The 23,391-nt window shown below is 42.3% G+C and overlaps 1 protein-coding gene across 4 annotated transcripts in view; it reads right to left on the reverse strand.

Moving 5' to 3' along the window:
• Positions 1–7,802: 7,802 nt before the first annotated feature.
• The window catches only part of ARIH2 (ariadne RBR E3 ubiquitin protein ligase 2), a 38,339-nt gene continuing 22,750 nt past the window's right edge, over positions 7,803–23,391 (reverse strand). For 2 of the 4 annotated variants that reach the window (XM_083354818.1, XM_083354819.1), the window contains exons 5-15: positions 23,063–23,210; positions 22,421–22,542; positions 19,532–19,641; positions 18,375–18,492; positions 16,766–16,816; positions 16,634–16,655; positions 16,131–16,282; positions 12,672–12,815; positions 12,054–12,122; positions 11,225–11,308; positions 7,803–8,458 (exon numbers count right to left, since the gene is read on the reverse strand). In XM_083354818.1, the coding sequence (XP_083210944.1) occupies positions 8,387–8,458; positions 11,225–11,308; positions 12,054–12,122; positions 12,672–12,815; positions 16,131–16,282; positions 16,634–16,655; positions 16,766–16,816; positions 18,375–18,492; positions 19,532–19,641; positions 22,421–22,542; positions 23,063–23,210 (1,092 nt within the window). In that variant the 3' untranslated portion in view covers positions 7,803–8,386. Of the gene's footprint in view, positions 8,459–11,224; positions 11,309–12,053; positions 12,123–12,671; positions 12,816–16,130; positions 16,283–16,633; positions 16,656–16,765; positions 16,817–18,374; positions 18,493–19,531; positions 19,642–22,420; positions 22,543–22,986; positions 23,211–23,391 lie in introns of all 4 variants that reach the window. The other 2 variants (XM_083354820.1, XM_083354821.1) reach the window with 2 other exon arrangements.

Consider the following 23,391-nt stretch of genomic DNA (forward strand, 5'->3'; position numbering starts at 1 on the left):
CCCAGAACTACCCCCTGTATGGTGAATTGGACTGACAAAGTGAGTGGCTCAAAGTCACCCAGCTGGTTTCATGCCTAATTTCACATTTAAACCCTGCTTATATATGATCTTTTAACAAAAATGGGGAAAAGGTTGGAAAGGTAAAAGACTAGCTTTCCCAGGGACAGTATGGGCCACTCTTTCCCAGGGCAGGAATGTGCAATATCATGATTTACAGCTAACTAGGAAGTCTTTTTTTAAAAAATCCCATTTATATCCCGCCCTTCTCCGGCTTACAATCTAAAGCACAAAGCACGGACACTCTTGGGAGCCTCCCGATACTCCCATATCACACCTCTCCTCCGTGCGCTGCACTGGCTTCCGGTTGCCTTCCGTGTGAAGTTCAAGGTGCTAACAATGACATACAAAGCCCTATATGGCATGGGTCCGGACTACCTACGGGAGCACCTTCTGCCAATGTCAGCACCCCACCGTCCTGTGCGCTCCCACAGAGAGGGCCTCCTCAGGGTGCCACCGCTCAAGGAATGTCGGCTGGTGGCCCCCAGGGGGAGGGCATTCTCAGTGGGTGCGCCAGCCCTCTGGAACAGCTTACCAACCGAAATCCGGATGGCCCCCGACCTCCGCACCTTCCGGCGCGAATTAAAAACTTACCTGTTCCAGCAGTCCGGCCTGGCCTGATAGCTCTAATTGGGGTCCCAGTTTGTATTTTACTATTGTTTGTTTTCACTATTGTTCATTCTGTATGCCTACCTTATTCTGTACACCGCCCCGAGTCCCTCGGGAGAAGGGCGGTTTATAAAAACAAATAAATAAATAAATAAATAAATGTGCTTAGCAATAGCCTTCATTCTATGTATATGCCTGCTTATTAGGGCTTTTGCCCCCCCCCACGGCATTATTACAAAGTCAGCTTATTGCCCCCAACAATCTGGGTCCTCATTTTACCTACCTCGGAAGGATGGAAGGCTGAGTCAACCTTGAGCCTGGTGGGACTCGAACCTGCACTAATTGCAGGCAGCTGGTGTTACTTAAGGAGGCATTAGCCCACTGCTCCACCAAGTCTGTCTTCTGACTGATCAGCTTTCTAATCTGTACCAGCACAAGTGATCTATCCAGTTCACCTGTGCTTCATTTGGTTGTGGCCAGCTCCTTCACCCCTGCTCCAATTGGCTAAAGTGCATTATGGCAGGAACATCTCTTCCTCTCCAATTTTTAGTAAGTTCAACAGGACTGATGAAAATCTGGCTTCCTTTTAAAACACATTTGGTAATGGAGCAGTGAAATGATAGGCCTTTCTTAAATAAAGTTGGCAGTTCTGCTACTTTCCCCTCCTAGCCAAAGTGAGAACATGGAAATATTTTCCTTTCACAGCCTCACTGATGTAAATCAACTGAGGGGCTAATACAAAAAGTCTTATTAGCAGAAACCCTAAGTCTTCAAAAGTCCTGGTCAAAGGAAAGCAATTGATGCTTGCTTTCCATGTTTGGGTAGGACGGGTGGAGAAGGGGAGTACACCAGTGTGTGGCAAATGGATCTGACCAAAACTTCAGTCTGTCTCTACGACCAAAGCAGAAGAATAGACTGGACCCAGGGGCTAAACCAGCTAAAGACTTACTTTACCTCCAAAATTATGGTCCTGCAACTTTTGTTTGGAGGCAAGGTGCCTGCAACCCAGTAGTAACAGGGAATATTAAGACCAATAGCCCTGGACAGACCTGACCTCTGTATACATTTATCCCTTTTAAACTATCTAGATTAGTCATAATCTCCACATCTCACGGCAATGAATTCGTTTGGTTGCTATGTGAAGAAATAATCTAATTTTGTCTGTTCCAACTCTCCTTTCAATGAATTCCACTGATGATCCTCAATTCTAGTGTTTTGACAGCGGAAGAAGAATTTTCCTCAATGGACGAATAGCTGCAAAAGTTGGATTTAGCAGAAAGGGCTAAATTGACTGTTTTGATTCAAGAAAAGAATACTATTAATTTTGTTTCTACTTGGAAACCATTTTTGGACTTGGTGCTTGAGGTCGAAAAAAATGAAACGTTGATTTTGGGTTTTGTTGGTAGATTTGTTATAAAAATGGCTAGTATGTATTACGTAAAAGTAAAAAGTTGAGGTTGTATGTTATTGCCTTATCTACTGTGCCTAAAGGAGTCAGAAGTCAATGCTATTTTTTCTTTCCCCTCCTCTATCTTGCACTTTTTCCTCTTCTCCTTTTCCTCCCCTACTTCCCCATTGTTTTAATTTGTATTTCTGTATTTTATATTTTGATAAACTAATAAAAAATAATTAACTGAAAAATAGGGGGAATAAAAACTTCCTGTCCTTTTTTTTTCCACCTAAGGAATCTTAAAACTTTTTAGCCTGTTCTCATAGGGAAAATATTCAACCTACTTGAACTTTTTTTTTGTTGCCCAATTCTTTTTCCTGCTCTATTAATACCCTTTTTTTTTCAAACATGGAGATCACATAAATATGAAAACATAGCCAGAGTAAACACCACAGAACACTTAATTAAAATTAGAAATTCACAATTTATTTCAAATAAAACAATTTCAGGAGGGGAAAATTTAAAGGGCTCTTTCTCCTCTGCCCTCTTCCCCTCCTAATGCCGGAAAAGTGTTGGCAGTTTCTTGAGATTGCTTTCCCCCAAACCTCAGTGAGGGACAGAGCAAAGGCAGCCATGATAATGTAGCACTCTGCGTAATAAAAAAAAGCTTCTATAGCAGAAGCTATTACCTGAAAATTTGGAACAGTCCAGACTTAAGCGAGCACATAAGTTGGTTGTTTTTTTTAAACAAAAAGTTACTTAAGTGAAGTTGAATTTTGAAAATCAGAAACACGAATTTAAACGGATCAAGACAGTACGGTAACAAAAAAATCTTCTTTCTGTAACATTAGCATGGCATTATGTGTTAAAAGAAAAATTGTGATTTTTCTGCTGCAGGATGAATGTTAGAAAAGTACAAGCATAAAACTGGTTACGGGATTTCTCCTTTATCTGCACAGCCTCAACTGCTTTCTGTATGAAAGCTTTTGATATGTACAGAATTCTACTGGGCAGGAGAATTGGATACTAACCTACGTGCTTCAATGTTTACTATCGGGAGGTGGTTACTTGCCTTAGCTTTCTGTACTTCTCTTTTAGAATGAGAGGGAATTATAAAAGTAAACCAAACTAAATGGAAATAAACACTGCGATCAAGGGTAAGCCAAATCAACAATCTCGACGTGCAGAGTGAAGGATGAAAATAGCTGCCAGGTTGGCTTAGGCTAAGCCTGATGGAACAAGAGGAAGACCGAAACTCCTAGTATAGGATGTTAACCTGCTCTGAGGGAAATGTAGTGCCTACCTCTTGGCTTAGATGTCCCTTAGTTACAGTCCATTCCATCACAAAGTGAAATTTTCTAACAAGGTTTTTTTTATTTATTTATTTTAGGCTCACTTTGAAAAAATGCTACAGAATGAAGAGAATATATTTCTAGAGGAAGGACTGTTTTCTGCCAATGATAAAAACTTTTAGATAGCACCCAATCATTGTGCTGTTCTAGAACAGGGAAGATTAGAAAAAGAGGTAGGGAATCTACTGATCTCTGAATTCTGGGATAAATCTTATTGATTCCAAACTTAGGATCAGCTGTGTGGTAACACCTAATTGTATTTGTCACCCATCAGCTGAGCAGATTCCTCCTCTCTGTGCAGCCGTCTCTTCCCCAAAACCTGGAGGGCACAGAGGGCCGTCACAGAGACCAAAAGGTGAGAATATTCTCCTGAGCAAGCAAGAAGCCTCTCTTCAATAAAGTTGCATTACGCGATGTGACAATTGTATATTACATCTTTGTGCACCATGGGAGATTGGATCTAAGCATCTGAACAATATGCCAAACTTTGGAGACAAGAGAAAACTTTGCCACTGCAAGTCGTGATTGTGCTACAGCAAATTCAACCAATTGCAGGTATTTGGCAGCTATAGCAAGTAACACCACTCTTTTGCATTGGATAATTCTGAACAAGAAACACGTATGCTTTAATCTTAGTTAATTTCATGAGCGGAACAGCTCAGTCTGAATGTTAAAAGTTTCAAGAGAAAAAGATGCTCACCTCCCTCAAAATCTGAACTTTGTGTAAGCAAGCAAGCAAGATCAGGACAGCATTACCGAGGAAGTTAGGAAGCCAGCAGTTTTCCCTATCAAGATGCCAATAATTTTGTGCTAACACTGAACAGAATTAATGCAAACGGATACCTTAGTAAGCAGTGTCTGACACACACACTGAACATTTTGCATTGGATAAAAAGGTTTTGCCTGTTTCTAAGTTTCAAAGCCCAGCAGTGGTTTTTCATGCAGAGAAATTAAAATATTGAAGCCAGAAAAACAAGCACGATCTCTGTTTTTGACAAAGATATGGATTAAAAGATCAAACCTGCTGAGGTCATCATACCACATATGCCACCAGGGTCCAGTGGAATGGGCAAAGGGAAAGAGCAAGTGTGAATCTGGGTAAAGTTCACTTTCTCTCTGCTTTCCCAACAAGCTTTTTACTTCTTCCACCCACTGGCTTAGTGTGAGGTTACCTGGGAACAGAGAACTCATGCTAGGACTTAGGGTCTAAGAAACAAGCTTATCATTTTCCTTGGGGTGCCTGAGGTAGTAGTGGCAGCAGCAGCAGCAGCTGAATGGAAGATGACGGCTTGGTTGATGACCTCCAAAAGCTAGGACAAAATCTAAAATGCTAATAAAATAACTTTCACCGAAAGGCTAGGAAAACAGGCGTCATAAGCAGAAAACAATGATTCTTGTAAAGCTTTCTAATCCAAATCCCGAAGGTCACAAGCAATGCACATATAAAAAAATCTCAGTGCAACATGCTCTTGTAAACATGGATGCAAGGAAATTTTTGTTTCAAGACATCGAATGGAGCAAGTTTCCGGAAACCGCAGTTCCATCTTCCATTTCTAGACAGATTATGAGCAGAACCTAGTATGTATTTTATATAGCTATTTTAAAAGCTGGCCTCTAATGTGAACTGCTGACATTAAACACATTTCAAGAGTTAACAAAACTCTGCCAGTAAGCAGCCACCTATGATTCTTAACGGCAATTATGAACTATTTTGGCCGTCGTTTGCTCTCCAAGCTTGTTTCAAATTAGTTTCTGAACATTTTGTTACCTGACTAGGTAACATCAGCAGGATTTTCTTCTCCTATTTTCCTTATATATATAGTAAAGGTTCCCCCGCACATGCGTGCTAGTCGTTTCTCCGTTTCAAAGCCGAAGAGCCAGCGCTTGTCCTAGGACGTCTCCGTGGTTATGTGGCCGGCATGACTAGACACCAAAGGCGCACGGAACGTTGTTACCTTCCCACCGTAGTGGTCCCTATTTTTCTACTTGCATTTTTACGTGCTTTCGAACTGCTAGGTGGGCAGAAGCTGGGACGAGTAACAGGCGCTCACTCTGTTACGCGGCACTAGGGATTTGACCCGCTATATATATATATATATATATATATATATATATATATATATATATATATATATATATATATATATATATATATATATATATGGATCCTTGGTTTTTCAGGTTTTTCCCCGCGTAGAACTAAAGGTGTAGGCGCAACGTTTCGACGGAATCCCATCCGTCATCATCAGGCTGGTGGCTTTAGCTTCCTTCTTCTGGGAGAAGCATGTGGCTGTTTGTTCCTCTTTAAACTTTAAACCCCTCCAAACCACACAATAAGCAAACTGACCCACCCACTATAAAAACATGGCACCACCACAAACACGAAGCCGAACAAAGGCAGCACAACTCACCAGCTCAGGTCTGGAGCTGGCAGCTAAGACCAACCCATCCACTCAAAACACCCCCCCACCCAATCAGAACACACCCACCATTCAAAACACACTCCCACCCAATCAGAACACACTTGGTCCCCTACCCAATCAGAGCACACCTCCACAGAACACACCCCCTCTGGCAGTTTAAAAAAGAGGAACAAACAGCCACATGCTTCTCCCAGAAGAAGGAAGCTAAAGCCACCAACCTGATGATGACGGATGGGATTCCGTCGAAACGTTGCGCCTACACCTTTAGTTTACCCGGGAAAAACCCGAAAAACCAAGGATCCACATACAGGCACCTGCGAAAACCTCAGAAAACAAATATATATATATATATATATATATATATATATATATATATATATATATATATATATATATATATATATATATATATATATATATATATATATATATGGATCCTTGGTTTTTCGGGTTTTTCCCCGCGTAGAATTAAAGGTGTAGGCGCAACGTTTCGACGGAATCCCATCCGTCATCATCAGGCTTCTGCTTCCTACTTCTGGGAGAAGCATGTGGCTCTTGCTTCTCCCAGAAGTAGGAAGCAGAAGCCTGATGATGACGGATGGGATTCCGTCGAAACGTTGCGCCTACACCTTTAATTCTACGCGGGGAAAAACCCGAAAAACCAAGGATCCACATACAGGCACCCGCGAAAACCTCAGAAAACATATATATATATATATATATATATATATATATATATATATATATATATATATATATATATATATATACACACACACACACAGTGTGTGTGTGTGTGCGCCAGTTGGTCATGTGATTGGTTGTTCATTTGGAGCTATAATTAAATCCTGAGCAGCTGATTGGTTCTCTTGTTGAAGGGTAGTTGTAATGGTCTAGTTTCTTATCTATTCATATGCTGGATCTAGATCAGTATGTTTATTAATTGCTCCTTTGGTAGAATACCAGGCTTCAATAAACTCAGGTGTTTCATTGGGCATGCCAACATCCGCCACACACAAGAGTTTAATGAAGCCTGGTATTCTACCAAAGGAGCTATTAATAAACATACTGATCTAGATCCAGCATATGAACAGATAGGACGCCAGACCGTTCGAACTACCGTTCAACAAGAGAACCAATCAGCTGCTCAGGATTTAATTATAGCTCCAAACAACCAGTCACATGACCAACTGGCACACAAGACATTTATAAGCTAAGGAAATCAGGAGGAGAAAATCCTGCTGCTGATGTTACCTAGTCTGGTAACAAAACATTCAGAAACTAAATTGAAACAAACTTGGGAGAGCAAACCACTGCCAAAATCTAAACCCCGAGCCACAAATATATGCTATTGTTTCAAAATTATGAACTACTCCCCATGTTTTTGCTGGTTACTTTTTAGCTAGCAGCAGAACGGTTTCAAAAACAGTGGTGGCTTAAGGTAAGCAGGATCTGACGTATGCTGGTGTGTGTGTGTTCTGAATCATGAATTTAACTTTCCCTCGATATAACAGGATAGTCTGGTTTTGTTACGGTGGTAGAGGTCAACTCTGGTGTATCACCTTCTAGCCATATAAAGGATCAGACTGTGTAGGACTGAGCTGCACAGATATGCAAGTTATGGCTTGGTCTACTGCCCTACACAAAACTAATGCTCAGTCTTATGCTGCCCAAGAGTACAGGTTACGCTCCCTCAACTCCTCCAAGTATTTTATATCTGGCAGTACGTAGCAGTCCGGGGAAACCAAACAAAGCAATAAATCCATGCAGGAGATCAACTTCACGTTGATGGACTGGAACTGTCCCCATGCTGCCTCGAGAACTTTGCCCTATTGCTCCAGCTCAGTCGAAGAAGCAGCACCTTTCGATACTTATGCTGTCCTTTGGCAACGGCTGATTCTGCGTGGTCCAGGCCCTGTCCATCTCGTGCACTCCCGGGACAAGCAAGAAAGAAAGTGCCCAGAAAAGGGGGAAACAAACCAACAGCTGGACTATTTAATAACTTTCATGGCAAAGTGAGTTTAGAGAAGGGGGAAAGAGAAGTAAGCCATTAAGCTTACAAACTGCTTATTGGGAGAAGAAGAAAAAAAAGAAGCACTCTCCAGTCCCAATTTATTTTTAAAAAGGGCTTTTGTGTTATTTTAGAGTTCAATTTGTATCAACCACTGTTGTATCACTGTACAACTGTCAAAAAATTACAGAAGTTTATAATGATCTAAAACTATTAACAGCCATTCGGGAAGGGTGGGGGGGGGAGAAATAAAACTCCCCTCTAAAACAATCCGAGAGCTGGGGAACAAAACGTCCTAGGAAAAGATGCCAACTGAATTTCAACCTCTACCTGCCAAAAATGAAAAAGCAGAAAACAGAAGAAAAATAGAAGACCAAGGGGTGGTGCTAGCTCGTGTCTGATCTGTAAGGGGAGGGTGCAGTGATGTCCTCAGCCCTGTTTTATGGGAAAGCAGTGGCTGGTTCCTCTGATCGCTTCCCTCGTTGCTCGCACCGCCATCTTGCTACTATGCTCTCAGCTCTGTGCCCTGGTAGCTCCTGCGGTCTTATGTGTCATGGAAATCTTTCAGCAGAGTCCGCCGCCTCTGTTCAGCAATGTGCATCTGATTCTCCAAATCCTGGGTGGGAACAGAAGGAATAAGAGAGGGGTTATTTCTGTAAACCCTTGACTCTGTAAACCACTCAGAGAGGGCTTTAAAGCACCGTGAAGTGGTGCATACGTCTAAGTGCTATTGCTATTGTTTCTATCGGCTGGGAGAAAATTGATCAACACTAAGAGGAGCTCTAGAAAGGGGAAAGAGAAACACTGCTCTTTTACTGAAACAGGAGGTGGCTCCCAACAGTTTGCACCATAAAGTATAAAAACATGAAAAACTATCCTCAAACAAGAGCACTCACTATCCAAAGAGCCTCCAAAACAGCTCTGTCTGCAGTTTTAATTAATTTCATTAGTTTCCAAAAAAAAAAGGCTGGAAGACTGGGGAGGGGCATAGCAAGACTTCCTTGGAATGGGAAACTGACTGTCTTTATGGAGCAGTGGGCTAATGCCTCCTTAAGTAACACCAGCTGCCTGCAATTAGTGCAGGTTCGCATCCCACCAGGCTCAAGGTTGACTCAGCCTTCCATCCTTCCGAGGTAGGTAAAATGAGGACCCGGATTGTTGGGGGCAATTAAGCTGACTTTGTAATAATGCCGCTTGGGGTGTGTGTGTGAAAGCCCTAATAAGCAGGCATATACATAGAATGAAGGCTACTGCTAAGCTTGTAAGCCGCCCTGAGTCTTTGGAGAAGGGCGGGATATAAATGGAATTTAAAAAATAAATAAATAAATACAAAACAGCATCTCTGAGATTCTTGTTGTTAATAGTGATGTTGTTGTGATAATAGTGTGTCAGCTGCACGCCCCCATCTGGCTTTTGAAGGCTAAGTAATAATACAAAATGAAAATGTAGCGCTCATTTACAAAAGAGTTCCCAGTGTCTGGCCTACAGTGATTGGTAATGTCTCTATAGAATTTCATGTTGACATCGGTCACGTCCTTTTTTGTGCATGCTATGGATGGAATCTTGTCCTCAAAGTAGGGCACAGATTTACTGACTATGATCCTGTTTCCAGTGACAGAGAATTATCCATTCACTGAATTTTCTAATGAAGTAGTAGTGGCAATGCCAAAAAATGAGGGTATCAGCCTGACTGCGTAGAGGGAAGCTATTTTGTAATGTGGGGGTTGATACCAAAAACACTGCCTGTGGGCTACAGATCCCTTCACTTCCCTGACATGGTGGGTCATTAAAAGATATTGTTAAGAAGCCCATACTTCATGGGCTGGCATCATGTTCCTCACAGGAATATACATACAAGCATTCCTTGACTTACGACCATTTAAGAAGAGTTCAAAATTACAATGGCTTCCCTGTCCTCACACTTAATGACTGTTGCTCACGCTATCAGTTGCTAGGTAGCTGAACTGTGATCATCTGACTGCAGGAGCCATGTGATCTACAATTCAGTTACCTGGCAACTGGCACACCTTTACAATTGGTTGCAGCGTCTTATGATTATACGATTGTAATTTGCCAGCTCTTCTGCCGATTTCTGGCAAAAAAACCAAAACAAAAACCAAGCACCCATTGGGGGAAGCCGGGTTTGCTTAAACGACTGCATAAAATGTAAAACAGCCTAAATATAACACTGCCTTGCACATCCATCCTTCTGGATCCTAAATGCTCAAGGAAAACAGTTTTCACTAACTTGTGGAAGGCTCAAAGGGAGGTTACTGGGCAACCCTCAGAAAGCAAGGCGTTTTCAAGGATGAAAGCAGCCCGTGAGATGGAATGCCCATGATGCCTCTCTGACTTCTTGTAGGGATGATATTCTTAGTCTCTCTGCTACGCATGCATATACAATCTGGCAAATTCTATCTTGAAATGACAGACTCTAAAGTACTTCAGAACCAATTGACTTTAACAGTCAAAAACAACATTTTGAATTGGACCCAGATGCCTTCAGCAATCGGGGCAATGCCTCGACAACAGATATAATACTATCTTAGTGACAGTCACTCACCAAAAGCTTGGTTACCGTATTTCACCATTTCTCTGCACTAAGTCTGGAAGATCATGCTGTAAGTTCTAAGGGACAAGATTTCCATTTCTGGTGACATTCCATTTCTTTTTTTAATTATGAAGATATGTTTTGTTGTTGTTAGTTGCGAAGTCGCGTCTGACCCATCGCGACCCCATGGACAACGTTCCTCCAGGCCTTCCTGTCCTCTACCATCTTCTGGAGTCGTGAAGATGTTTAGCTTTTGTTTTTAATGATAATGGGCCATGTGAGATTATTTCCTATAAATGTATTTCATGAACTTGAAAATGGTTACGTTACTGTTTCTGGGACCTTTATTTAGTTTCTTAGGGACTTTTTAGGACTGATGAGATTTGGGGATTTAAAAGAGTTAAACAGATATAAATGTACAGGTAGGAAACTGAGTGAGCTTATTAGATTAAGTTTATAACAGATGTGGTTATTTCTGGTAACTCTTAAGAGACTTTTGCTGATTAGGATGGAAGATGAGATTTCATAGACATGCGTATAGAGAATGAGGTGACATATGGGGTGAAGAATTTATTTCTTCTATTTTAAAGAATGGTGATAAGTTGTGAAAGGTGTATGTATGCTGGAAATTCTATTTTTTCACTTTTTTATCTTTTGTAGTCTATTATTTGTATCTGTATTCTCTTAATTTCTAATAAAAAATTTAAAAAAAACAAAAGGAGCAGTAGTAGTTTCTTTTCCTCCATTACTGATACCAATTTCTCTTGAGACGTCTGAGTAAAAAATGAGCTCACAACTGAGAAAATGGGTTGAACTAAGTTTATTACTCACCCCTCTGTCGTAACTGTCTGCTCTTTCCACCTTCCATGAGAGATTTTCAATCTCTGCTTCAAGTTGAGCCTGTTGGTATTCAAACTGAAAATCAAACAAAACATTATGAAAAAAAAACAGGACTGATATAGGAAAATCTCTTTCTATCTTAATCTTTCAGCCAAATTTGCTGCACTGATTAATAATACATTGGTGCCACTATTTACATTACAGCAGGAAGCATTTCAAATTAAGGAAACACTGCAGCCAATTCAATGAGTGCAAACAGTCATGGTAGCTTGAGCAACATAAAAGAATAAGAAATTAAGGATGGACAAATCCTCCTTTGTAAGTGATTAGACTTCGGCATGTTTGTTCTTTATTCTCCTATATACCATATTTATAGTAATAATATTCATTAAGGCTTATAAGAACTTTAAATTATTGAAAGTCTGGTTGAAAACTAGTAGAATTACGAGTTGCTGGTGACAAATATTTAACATTTTCTTCAACACTCAACATACTTATGACAGGTAATTTGCCTATTAACATGCTATTTAAGATATCCCAAGACCAAAAACAAAATCCCTTCCTATGTAATTTATTAGAACTGTATTCTTTCTTCCCCCTCCAAGCTTGAAATATTTTATCTGTGGCTTCCCAGGGTCTCCCCACCACCACCTACAAAGAATCAAACCCGCTCAGCTTCACCTACTGGTAGCTACCGTGTGGTTTTAGGCAATGTTTAGATATAGATTCGCATAGTCCCAACTTTGTCTCTCCCCCCGCCCCCACCCCATTCTTTAAGAATTTCAGCTATCACTCAATACACAGAACTACATGGTCTTACCAATTTCTTCCTGGGACCAGATTCCATGTAGTAAGCATATGGATAGGTGTACTGTAGTGTATAACGACACTGCAATTTAAAAAAAAAATGAAGTAAGATTAGTAGGTTATACTTATGTTAGGCCAATAGAGCTATCTGCTACTTCTCTCCAAATTTCAGAGGCAGCAGTCCATATGCATTATGATATGAAAAAGCAGCCCTTATTAGAAACTGCAGCTATGTATGGTACTGTAATACACAGGACACAATATGAACTTGGCAGTAAGTTATATTCATGAAAGCAGGAGACAGCTGAGCTCCTCTTTTCCCAGGTTTGTGGTAGTAGTAGTAGTAGAAGCAGCAACAGTAGAAGCAGCAGAACCAAGAGCTTCAAAAGGAAGTACAGAATGTGCTCCTACATCTCAAGTAATCCCAGGTGAACTTAATTTAGTTTTCTGCTGTAGGTTCAGTCCAGAGTACTGAACAACACATAGTAACTCCTTTGATAATATCCATTGCACCTAGTTGCTGTTTAAAGTCAGAGTTAGTGTTCCATAGCTATATAACCCTGAACACAGCAATATAGCTTAACCTACCCTCTCTCAAATATTTAACAAAGCTGAGTTACAGATAGTTTACCTTGGCTAGGAGTTTTGCTGCATTCTGTAAATATTGCCAGTCTATCCAAGTTCCCAAGTTGTTCATGACTCTTTCTTGGATTTTTTCTTGAATTCTCTGGTACGTCTGCACTTCCAACTGTAAACTCTTGTTGTGGTTTTCCCACTTCACAATAGAAAAAAGGAATACACAAAATGAATGTTGTCATTGGAAAAGCAAGCAAAAAACCCAAGCTGGGATCTAGCAGAAAAGGATAGCTTTCCATACTAAGCACTTCTGGTATCAAAAAGACATGTTATGCTAGGCCAGGGGTAGGCAACCTTGGCTCTTTTATGACTTGTGGACTTCAACTCCCAGAATTCCTGAGCTGGCTGGCTCAGGGATTCTGAGAGTTGAAGTCCACGAGTCATAAAAGAGCCAAGGTTGCCTTCCCCTGTGCTAGGCGGAAAAAAGCATGCCAATCAGCTTCTGAAACAGATATGTCAAACCTGCGACGTCATGACATATCAGGATTGTTTTGCCATTGCCGGCAATGGGGTGGGCGCGGCTGCCGCATGATGCATCCGGCCCGTGGGTCGGCCGTTTGACACCCCTGTTCTAAAAGCAAGCTGCTTTTTGTTAGTGGACTCTAAAAAAAGGCAAGGCAAATCATGTATCTTGGCTTTCCCACTTGGTATATAGTATAATTGGCTAGTTCAATTACAGAGCTAGAAAGCAAAGGTCAACCCAGACAGGAAGCACACAGCTATAAAATGGCAGCTCTCCTTCAATATTCCAGTTCTCTTGTACTGCTCCAGATCCTCTTACAGTATATGACACTGATCTTCCCATCCACACCTGCAAACCTCAAGCTGGCACAATTACTGAATACAGCTAGTAGCTGAGGAATGTGGGAGTCCTCAAACTGACAAGGGGGTACCCTCTGGAAGGCTCTTAAAAACCTGACTTTGGTCCTAGACCTGGGATTGATATATTAACGTATCACTGTATTTGGGCGGGGGAGGGGGCTGTTCTATGTTGTTTGTAAGATTTGGTCTTGGCTGTCTGTTTGGTTTAATGTTTTATCTTTTTTATGGATATTCCAGTTTTGCATGCTGCCCACAGACAGCTAGCTAGTAAATCTGAATAAAAGAAACACTTGTGCCATCTATTGATCTTTGATATTTTGTAATAGCATTGTCATCTTTAAAATATTACCTCAACTATCATTTAGCTACATCTGGATTATCTAGTTAACTACATAATTGTCCTTGCTGCCCTCCGAGTTTGGTTGTTCGCTTGACCCAATTAGGTAATATCATTGGTGAATGTGGGGTTTGCTCCTTGTTTACATACAATTTCTTGCTCTGCCAGTTTTGTTAAGGGTGAGGTTCTCTCCTTGGTAGTTCCTTGATTAGGATATTGCATAAGTGTTTGTCTGATATTAATCCCCACTTATCTGAGTGTGGACTGCTGAAAATGATATGTTTGGGTAATTAGGGAATTTCTGGATGCTTGGCATTCAGATAAATCAGCCATTAATAGACACATAGGGATAAACCACATTTACACTCCATTCAAAAGAAACAGTAAAAAAGCTAAGAAGGAATCAAAAGGAACAGACTGATTTCTTGGGGGGTGGGGGATATTGTTAAGGCTATTTCTATTGACAGAACAAGGGGAGAAATTATCCAATTGGTTAATCTCTCCTAAGAAGCTCCTCCAGAGAGGTTTATTTATTTATTTATTTATTTAGTTGCATTTGTATACCGCCCTTTCCCTGAGGACTCAGGGCGGTTTACAGGGAATTAAAAAATCCAACATACAAAAGTTAAAACCATATTAAAAAATATTAAATTAACCCTGTACACAATTTAAAACCCAATTAAAAAAATTCTCCTCAGCCTGGGCCCGAGAGCTCAAAGAGCCAGGTCTTCAGGCCCCGGCGGAATGATCGGAGGTCGGGGGCAGTTCTCAGCTCCACCGGCAGCTGGTTCCAGAGGGCAGGCGCTCCCACTGAGAAGGCCCTATCCCTGGGTGTCACCCGCCGGCAATCTCTCACCGGCGGAACCCTGAGCAGACCCTCCCTGTGGGAGCGCACTGGGCGAAGGGCGTTTGATGCCGGCAGCAGGTGTTCCCTCAAATAACCCGGACCCAGGCCATGTAGGGCTTTATAGGTAATAACCAGCACCTTGAATTTCACCCGGAGGGCAACCGGAAGCCAATGCAGCTCGCGGAGTAGAGGTGTTACATGGGAGTATCGGGAAACCCCCATTACAACTCGCGCAGCCGCATTCTGCACCAGTTGAAGCCTCCGAGTGGTCTTCAAGGGCAGCCCCATGTAGAGAGCGTTACAGTAGTCCAAACGGGAGGTCACAAGCGCATGAGTGACTGTGCGTAGGGCGTCTCGGTCCAGATAGGGACGCAACTGGCGCACCAGGCGAACCTGTGCAAAAGCCCCCCTGGTCACGGCTCCTATGTGATCTTCAAAATTGAGCCGTGAATCCAGGAGGACGCCCAAGTTGCGAGCCCTATCAACGGGGGGTAACACCTCACCCCCCATCATTAGAGGTGGAATAACTTGGTTAACCCGAGACGCCGATATGCACAGCCACTCAGTCTTGGCGGGATTGAGACGAAGCCTGTTTCTCCCCATCCAGACCTGAACCGCCTCCAGGCACCGGGACATCACGGAGAGGGCATCACTGGGTTGGTTCGGGGTGGAAAGAAAAAGTTGGGTATCATCAGCGTACTGGTGATACCCCACCCCAAAACCACGAATGATCTCGCCCAGCGGCTTCATATAGATGTTGAACAGGAGAGGCGAGAGAACCGACCCCTGAGGGACTCCACAAATGAGAGACCTCGGGGCGGATCTCTGCCCTCCTGTCAACACCGACTGCGAGCGGCCCTGGAGGTAGGAGGAGAACCACCGTAGCACGGTGCCTCCCACTCCCAACCCCCTGAGACGCCGCAGCAGGATACCATGGTCGATGGTATCGAAAGCCGCTGAGAGATCTAATAGGACCAGGACAGAGGAGCAACCCCTGTCCCTAGCCCTCCAGAGATCATTCACCATTATTTTTGGAATAATTGGGAGGCATCCGCAAGCAATAAAAAAATAGTAATAACAATCGGCTCACACAGCACTGAATTTCATCCATGTACCTTATTTGTAAGACCAGAAACTAGAAATTTACCACTTTAAAATATGTTACACATATATGGATACAGAAAATGGTTTAAGCGTATTTGGGGCAAGGAATACAAATCCGTAAGACAGGGGATGTACTTTTATCGGAGGCAATGACCTAGGAAGACATTTACGTCTTGGAAAGGAAACGGAAGGATTCAGAATTACGTTCTGCGGTCATCCTGTGACCGCAGAATGTAATGCTTAATCACGTAGACTTGTTAACATTAATCCTTGTGCCTCTCTGGAAAAGGCGGGATGCATTGAAAAGTTTATAGTTAGCTTTGGCTACGGAGAGGTTTCCCTACCCTCTCAAAATAGAACAGGTACTTCTTGAGGGCCTCCCTGGCCTGTGCTTGCTGGCTTTGATTTACAATATCAGGATTCTCTTTGTACCGACTGCACTCATAGTATTCGCTGCCATGAGTCTTCCAGTCCCCTAGACACATCCAGCAAAAGTCTACAAGAGATGAGGAGGCAAAAGATGGTTAATAGAAAAGCATCTATCTTATGGAAAACCACAACAGCCTAAGACAGGGGTAGGCAACCTTCGCTCTTTCAGGACTCGTGGACTTCAACTCCCAGAATTCCTGAGCCAGCCGTGCTGGCTCAGGAATTCTGGGAGTTGAAGTCCACGAGTCCTGAAAGAGCCAAGGTTGCCTGCCCCTGGCCTTAAGGGCTGTGCTGAACAGGCTACTGAACGAGTCCTTAGAGCAGTAACTAAAGTACCACAAACGCTTTAATGGGTCAGCTGGATAACATTTAAAGCAAAGAACAGGTAAACAGTTCAAAAGGGCAGTGGTCCACTTACCGTGCTTGCATTTGGAACATTGCTGGAGGAAAGAGAGAAAACAAAAGTTAACGAACCACAAAGTTTTAATCTAAAATCAGATATTAAAAAAAAACTTAAGGTGATTCTTAAGCATATTTAGAGACTGCTCACCATGTGATTGCAGCCCCCGTTCTTTTCAATACAGATATTGCACTTGGGACACTGAGAAGAAAAGAAAGAACAACATTAACCTAACAAAAAGTTTTCCCCACACTCCACGCCTTCCAGTTTGCCACTCCATTTGCTTTCTGTAATTGTGCAGCCTTCATTCTGCTCTTCACAGGAACAGAAGAAATTTGCCTTATAAAGCAAACCATTAATCTATCAAGCTATGTGAAACATTAATGGCTTTCAAACAAGAGCCCTTCCTGGCACCACCTGGAAGTGCCAACATTGAATCTGGGCCTCTTCCCATACAGAAAATTTGCTCTATGATTCAGCTAAGGGCCTTCAATTCTTTTAATTATAAAGGTAAAGGTTCCCCCGCACATACGTGCTAATCGTTTCCAACTCTAGTGGCCGGTGCTCATTTCTGTTTCAAAGCCAAAGAGCCAGCGCTTGTCCGAGGACGTCTCCGTGGTCATGTGGCCGGCATGACTAGACGCCAAAGGCACACGGAACGCTGTTACCTTCCCACCGTAGTGGTCCCTATTTTTCTACTTGCATTTTTACGTGCTTTAGAACTGCTAGGTTGGCAGAAGCTGGGACGAGTAACAGGCGCTCACTCTGTTACGCGACACTCGGGATTCGACCTGCCAAACTGCCGATCTTCTGATCGACAAGCTCAGCGTCCTAACCCACTGAGCCACCGCATCCCTTCTTTTAATTATATACCTCCTTAATTAAATATATATAATTTCAGGGCCCTATTTTAATTAAGAATGGAAACTTTTCACTTGGAAGATACAGGGTTTTGAACCGGGCATTTTAACAGATGAGGAAAAAACAAAACAAAAAAAATCTTGTGTTTCCCTTCATGTTTTGTAATTCATCCCTATCTCAACCAATCCAATACTTTTGCAATGTTCCTCTTTGTATATTGTCTTTATTAATGTTACAATCCAAGTCCGTTTAGTTTTTTTAAATGAAATGTTCAGTCTTCCCCTCCATAAAAATGTGTCTTCCGACGGCAGGCTTCTTAATTTTTCCTCAAGAAAATGAATTTAGCCTATCACAAAGTTTCTCATTCTTTTAGTTTGCATCTTAGATGTTTCCTCTAATCTTACATTTCTGCTTAGGATATCCATTCTCTTATTACCTTGGAAGGGGAGAAACATATGATCTAATCTTTCCTTCTGGGAGATGCAGTACATTCAATAAATGTATGAGCAAATGTATAATCAAACAACCTGATTATATGCCATCATGTCAGTGTTGACTATTAGCAACAACACAGATTTTCCACAAGAACACTTGTTCCCAAGTTGGTGTATCAGGTCTTCCAGTGTGTACTTGTCACTGTTGTAACTGAGTCCATCCACCTTGCTTCTGGTTGGAACACACAATATCGGTTTTACTCTTCACCCTCTTTCCATTTTGGCTTTAGTTTGGTTTGGGAGGTAAGTGGCAATTGGCAAGATGAGCAGGAAAAGAGGGGATGCAAGGAGGAAAGACTTCAGATACAGGACAAGCAATTCAATTACCAGGCCCTCCATTCATAAAACACAGATTTGTTTGAAACTACCAATATTTAAAAGTGTCCCCTTCCCAACACACTTACATCTTTAGTGTGAGCGCTGATGTAGTTAGCTGTTTCAGAGTCGTCTGCACACTTAGTGAGCCATTTTCGGATGGTAGCACAATCTGTAGGAGCGTGATACATCTGCCGACATTTGAAACTTAAGCAAAAATAAATGCATGTCTAGTTTAAAGAAAATCTATTACCCGTACTCAAAAACTATTTGAAAATGACAATAGCACCCATAAGAAAGCTTGCATTCCTAATACTTCCGCATAAAGTCTGAGTGGAGTTATATGTATCCCATTCAATGGCAGAATTTGGCAGTAAAAAGTCGAATACAATATGCTGAGGAACGTTATCACAGTATCAATACAAATAAATCCAGTGCAAGATGGCAGCGTCTTCACTGAAGGTTTATGGACTGTTATCTATCACACTGGTCTAGAATGGGCTGGTAGATAAAGATATTTTTGGATTTTCCCAACTAGGATGGAGACTGAGTGAGAATGACTGACTGAAAGACATCTGGCTAGCTTCTATATCTAAGGGAGGATTAGAACCTGGATTTCCTACTCCTAGTCCAGCATCTTAAATGCTGGTAACTGATTTTTTATTTCACTTGGAAAATGCCAAAATAGTACAAAACCTCTGCAGATTTTGGTGTTTAAATTAGCATGGGGCAGTTTCCACTTTTTTGTGCAGATCACAACTGCAGTGTAACAGTGGGATCACCTATAGAAGGATATACAATCCATAGGCTACATCTCTCTCTCCAAATCATATTTACAACGACCACATGCTACTTTTACTACCCCTTTCCCATCACATTCAATCTATTTGATTCTAGAAGCTGGCGTTGGCAGAATAGAGTCGGTTTGTATAACCGCTGCTCATTCCTTGTAAATTACTCAGAGGTTTATTAGTTCTCATTGTCCACTTGTTCTCACAACTCTGTAATACAGCCATTCACCTATTCAGAGTTTAATCTTCAAAACAGGTAATCATTTGCCTGCTTCTTCAAGCTACACAAGACTCTCAAACCTACACCCAAGGAACTGGATGGCAAATTCAACAGTTTAACAGTCATTTTGTCACTGCTGCATTTGTTTAGGCTGTTCCTCATTTCAAGAAGTTTTTTTTCCTATTTCCCATCTCTATCATTTATGTACAGCAAGTATGCAATTTCCCTTTCTTACCAGAAAACCTCATTACAGCGATTGCACTGCACTCGGCGGGCTTTGGGCTCCTGTACTTGTATGACCATAGGACAGTCAGCGCCAGGACAGAGCTGCAGCTGGAAATGGCTCTGTGGGACAACAATGTAAGTCCTTTGTAAAAAGTATTTTAAAGAACTTCATCAAAACAAAACTGCATATGGGAGACTGTTCCAAAGAATTCAGTGATGCCATGAAAAAGAAGTGCCTCCTGAGCACAATTTCCCCAAAGTGGGGAATCAGGAATAGTTTTCTCTGGAATGAGCTAACAGGTCAAGCTAATTCTGATTACAGAAAGCAGTCTTACGGTTAAAACCACAGGGCTTTATGGGCAAAACTGGCATGTCTCCAGAAGCCAATTGGTAGCCATGGCAAGGCCTGATGATAGGTTATAACATGCTCCCAGCATCAGGCGACAGTATTTTGGTTTGCAGTGATGACAACATGACAGCTTTTGGCAAAACCCTGGCCTCTGGGGAGTGATTTGGTTGACGGCCGTGAAACAGATTCTTCCCCTAGGGAAGGAAAACAAGACAGTTGGTGTTTTATGCCTTTTTTCCCTTATAAGTGAAGTTACGTACAACAGGTATACACAACACAATCCTGGCCTTTACCCAGTATCACGTTTCCTCCTAATTTTCTCTCCCAAAGTCTGCTCACCCTTAGCTCTTCTACCAACTGCTTTACCTCCTCCTCATTTCTAGTGTTATCAAGAGAGTGTAAACAAAGGAATAGGCTGGATCTACCGCTAGTATGCTCAACACAGCTTGTCTTCTTCCTTAGATCTACTCAGCTGAACCATCTGCATCTCCTTCCCTAGGGGAAGAATCCTGGCCTTTACCCAGTATCACGTTTCCTCCTAATTTTCTCTCCCAAAGTCTGCTCACCCTTAGCTCTTCTACCAACTGCTTTACTTCCCCCTCATTTCTAGTGTTATCAAGAGAATGTAAACAAAGGAATAGGCTGGATCTACCGCTAGTATGCTCAACACAGCTTGTCTTCTTCCTTAGATCTACTCAGCTGAACCATCTGCATCTCCTTCCCTAGGGGAAGAATCCTGGCCTTTACCCAGTATCACGTTTCCTCCTAATTTTCTCTCCCAAAGTCTGCTCACCCTTAGCTTTTCTACCAACTGCTTTACCTCCTCCTCATTTCTAGTGTTATCAAGAGAGTGTAAACAAAGGAATAGGCTGGATCTACCACTAGTATGCTCAACACAGCTTGTCTTCTTCCTTAGATCTACTCAGCTGAACCATCTGCATCTCCTTCCCTAGGGGAAGAACCTGTTTCATGGCCGTCAGCCAAATCACGCCCCAGAGGCCAGGATTTTGCCAAAGACTGTCATGTCCCCTTCCTGTCTTGGGTCTTGCATGTAGATGTTCTCTCTATGGGACTTCTCTTTGTCCAGGGCATACACACACACACACAAACATACACCCATGGACTTTTCTTCTCTCTCTCCAACTGGAGTCCAACTCTCCGGCCACTCTGTTCTACAATTTCCTTCTTTTCTCTCTCACTCTTAAATTTTCAGTCAGACTGCAACATATTCTCCCAGTCACTGAGGAGGTGGGCATGTCCCCAGAGCTTTCGGTCTCCAACATCTACATACCAGGCTGGACTAATAGGATTGGTGTCTCTACAACTTCCCACAATAGCTCTGGGTAGCAGCCAGGACAACTTAGCAGCTTGCATGACAGTGCAGCTGCACTTTGAGGCTAAACTGGAGCCTCTACTTCCCCTTTCTCTCTTCGTTTGATGGCTCACACAGCTACTATTTCAGAGCACTGTATGCCAACCAGACTGTAATGAAGACGTGTTACTGTTTTGGTGCACCAAGCAAGGTTGGAAAAGTTCTTCTGGCCATGATTTCCACCCCTTTTAGCAGGAACCGCGAGTCCAAAAGGACCCTAGTTTGCAAATCTGGTTCTTCAAGGGTGGTGCTGGCCAGTCCAGAATAAACTGATCTGTTTTGTTTGGGGTTCACCTTCAGAATTTTCTGTCCCATCTAAACCCTGACAATCAGTTAAGGTATCAAGGAGGTTTCTCACCCAATCTGAGTAGCAACGTTGAGCATACTGCGGCCTGTTTCACAACCTACAGGTAATCACTGCCTGACAACCACAACTGGGGCCAGAATTTGGTTCACTAAGAAATGCAGTTGTTCAATAAGTCACTACATGACTGGACCCGATTTTATGACCATTTTGACCATGGTCATCAGATGAATTATTTGGCCATTGTGAATCACATGGTTCAACGAACCCCGCTTTCCCAATTCACTTGGCTTGTTAGAAGCCAGCCAGGAAGGTCTCAAATCGCACCCACATGACTGCAAGACTCCGCAATCTTTACAAAGGTGAGCGTGTTGTCAAGCGCCTCGATTAGGATCACTGTGACCACAGGATCACAAGTCACTTTTTCCGAGGACACTATTAACTTCGAACCATGATTAAGCAAAGGTTGAGGATTACCTGTATCGGATAATATTACCTGTATCGGATAATATATCGGATAATATATAATATATCCCAGCAACTACATGTAGATGCTGAAGGACAAACTCCGGAAACACCTCACATGACAGGGGCCACCAAGGTCGCCTCTATCCCCCTCCCCCCCCACTGGAATCACTTGTTGAGAGAAAAGCAAAGCTATCGCAAAGCAGGCTTCCAATTCCCAATGCTAGTATTAAAGCCCTTTAAAGAGAACTGAACTTTCTAAAAGCAAATGAAACTTCTTAAGGAATTGCACGATGCAGTCTTAAATTTACAGAAACACAGCTTACAGATTAATCCACTGAAGTTGATCTGGAGTCATTTCCTTCATGTAGAAAACAGAGAGTGTTGAATGTAAAATGACAAACGATACCTCAATGTAGTCCCTGAAGAGGTAGCGCCTGTATTTATCTTTCAGCTCCTCGCTGGGTAGCAGTGGAAATACAAAATCTTCTGGGGTCCGAAGCAAACAATCCTGAGCCATGCAGGAGACACCTAGTGGGGGGGGGGGGGGGGAAGGGGAAAAAAAAAACGCCCAAAAGGCTGTTTTCAAAAAACAGAGAGCTGAATGACATCAGAGGACATTCCTTCATTTAACAAAAAAGAAGATTTTCAAACAGTGTCCAATTTCACAGAATTTCTGAAAACCTGGCTCTGAAAAGACTATTGTCAGAATAGTTAGGAAAGACTATTGTCAGGAATGGAAAACACTTTCCCTCTTGCATCAGAGACAGCTGAACAAGAATTCGGTAGGAACAGTCCACTCAAAGAAGGTAGGATGTAAATGTCTGGGAGACAATCCAAAGGGCCAAAAAAAGGCAGCTGTTGTCAGTCCCACAACCCAAGATAAGATCTGCTGCTATCAAAAGAAGACATAAAAAGAATGCGAGATGTTCCCCCTTGAACTGCTCCATTTTTAAGATTAAGAGAAAATTTTACCAGCAGCCGAAAGCAGTAGGTAAGAGATGCCAGTGTACCCCCAAAAGAGCCAAATGACCCATTGCTTTGCACCTACCAACTCCCACTCCATCTTTGACGAGCACGGTACAATGCTGCTCCCAACAGCTACGGCAAAACTGATGCTGACAGGCTAGAGATAATAGATTTTCCTTTCGAACCAACTGCATGCAAACTGCACAGTGCTGGGAGGAATGTACCATTGCCTGTTAGAGAGAGAGAGAGAGAGAGAGAGAGAGAGAGAGAGAGAGAGAGAGAGAGAGAGAGAGAGAGGTAGATTGATTGAGATTATTAATAAATAAGAGAAATTCTGATGGCCTATTTCAATAAATAAAATGCCTTTAAATGTCAACAGATTAGTGAGAAAAGCTGTGACCTATTGTGGTA

The sequence above is a fragment of the Vipera ursinii genome (genome assembly GCF_947247035.1).
Source record: "Vipera ursinii genome assembly, chromosome: 2".
Classification (NCBI taxonomy): domain Eukaryota; kingdom Metazoa; phylum Chordata; class Lepidosauria; order Squamata; family Viperidae; genus Vipera; species Vipera ursinii.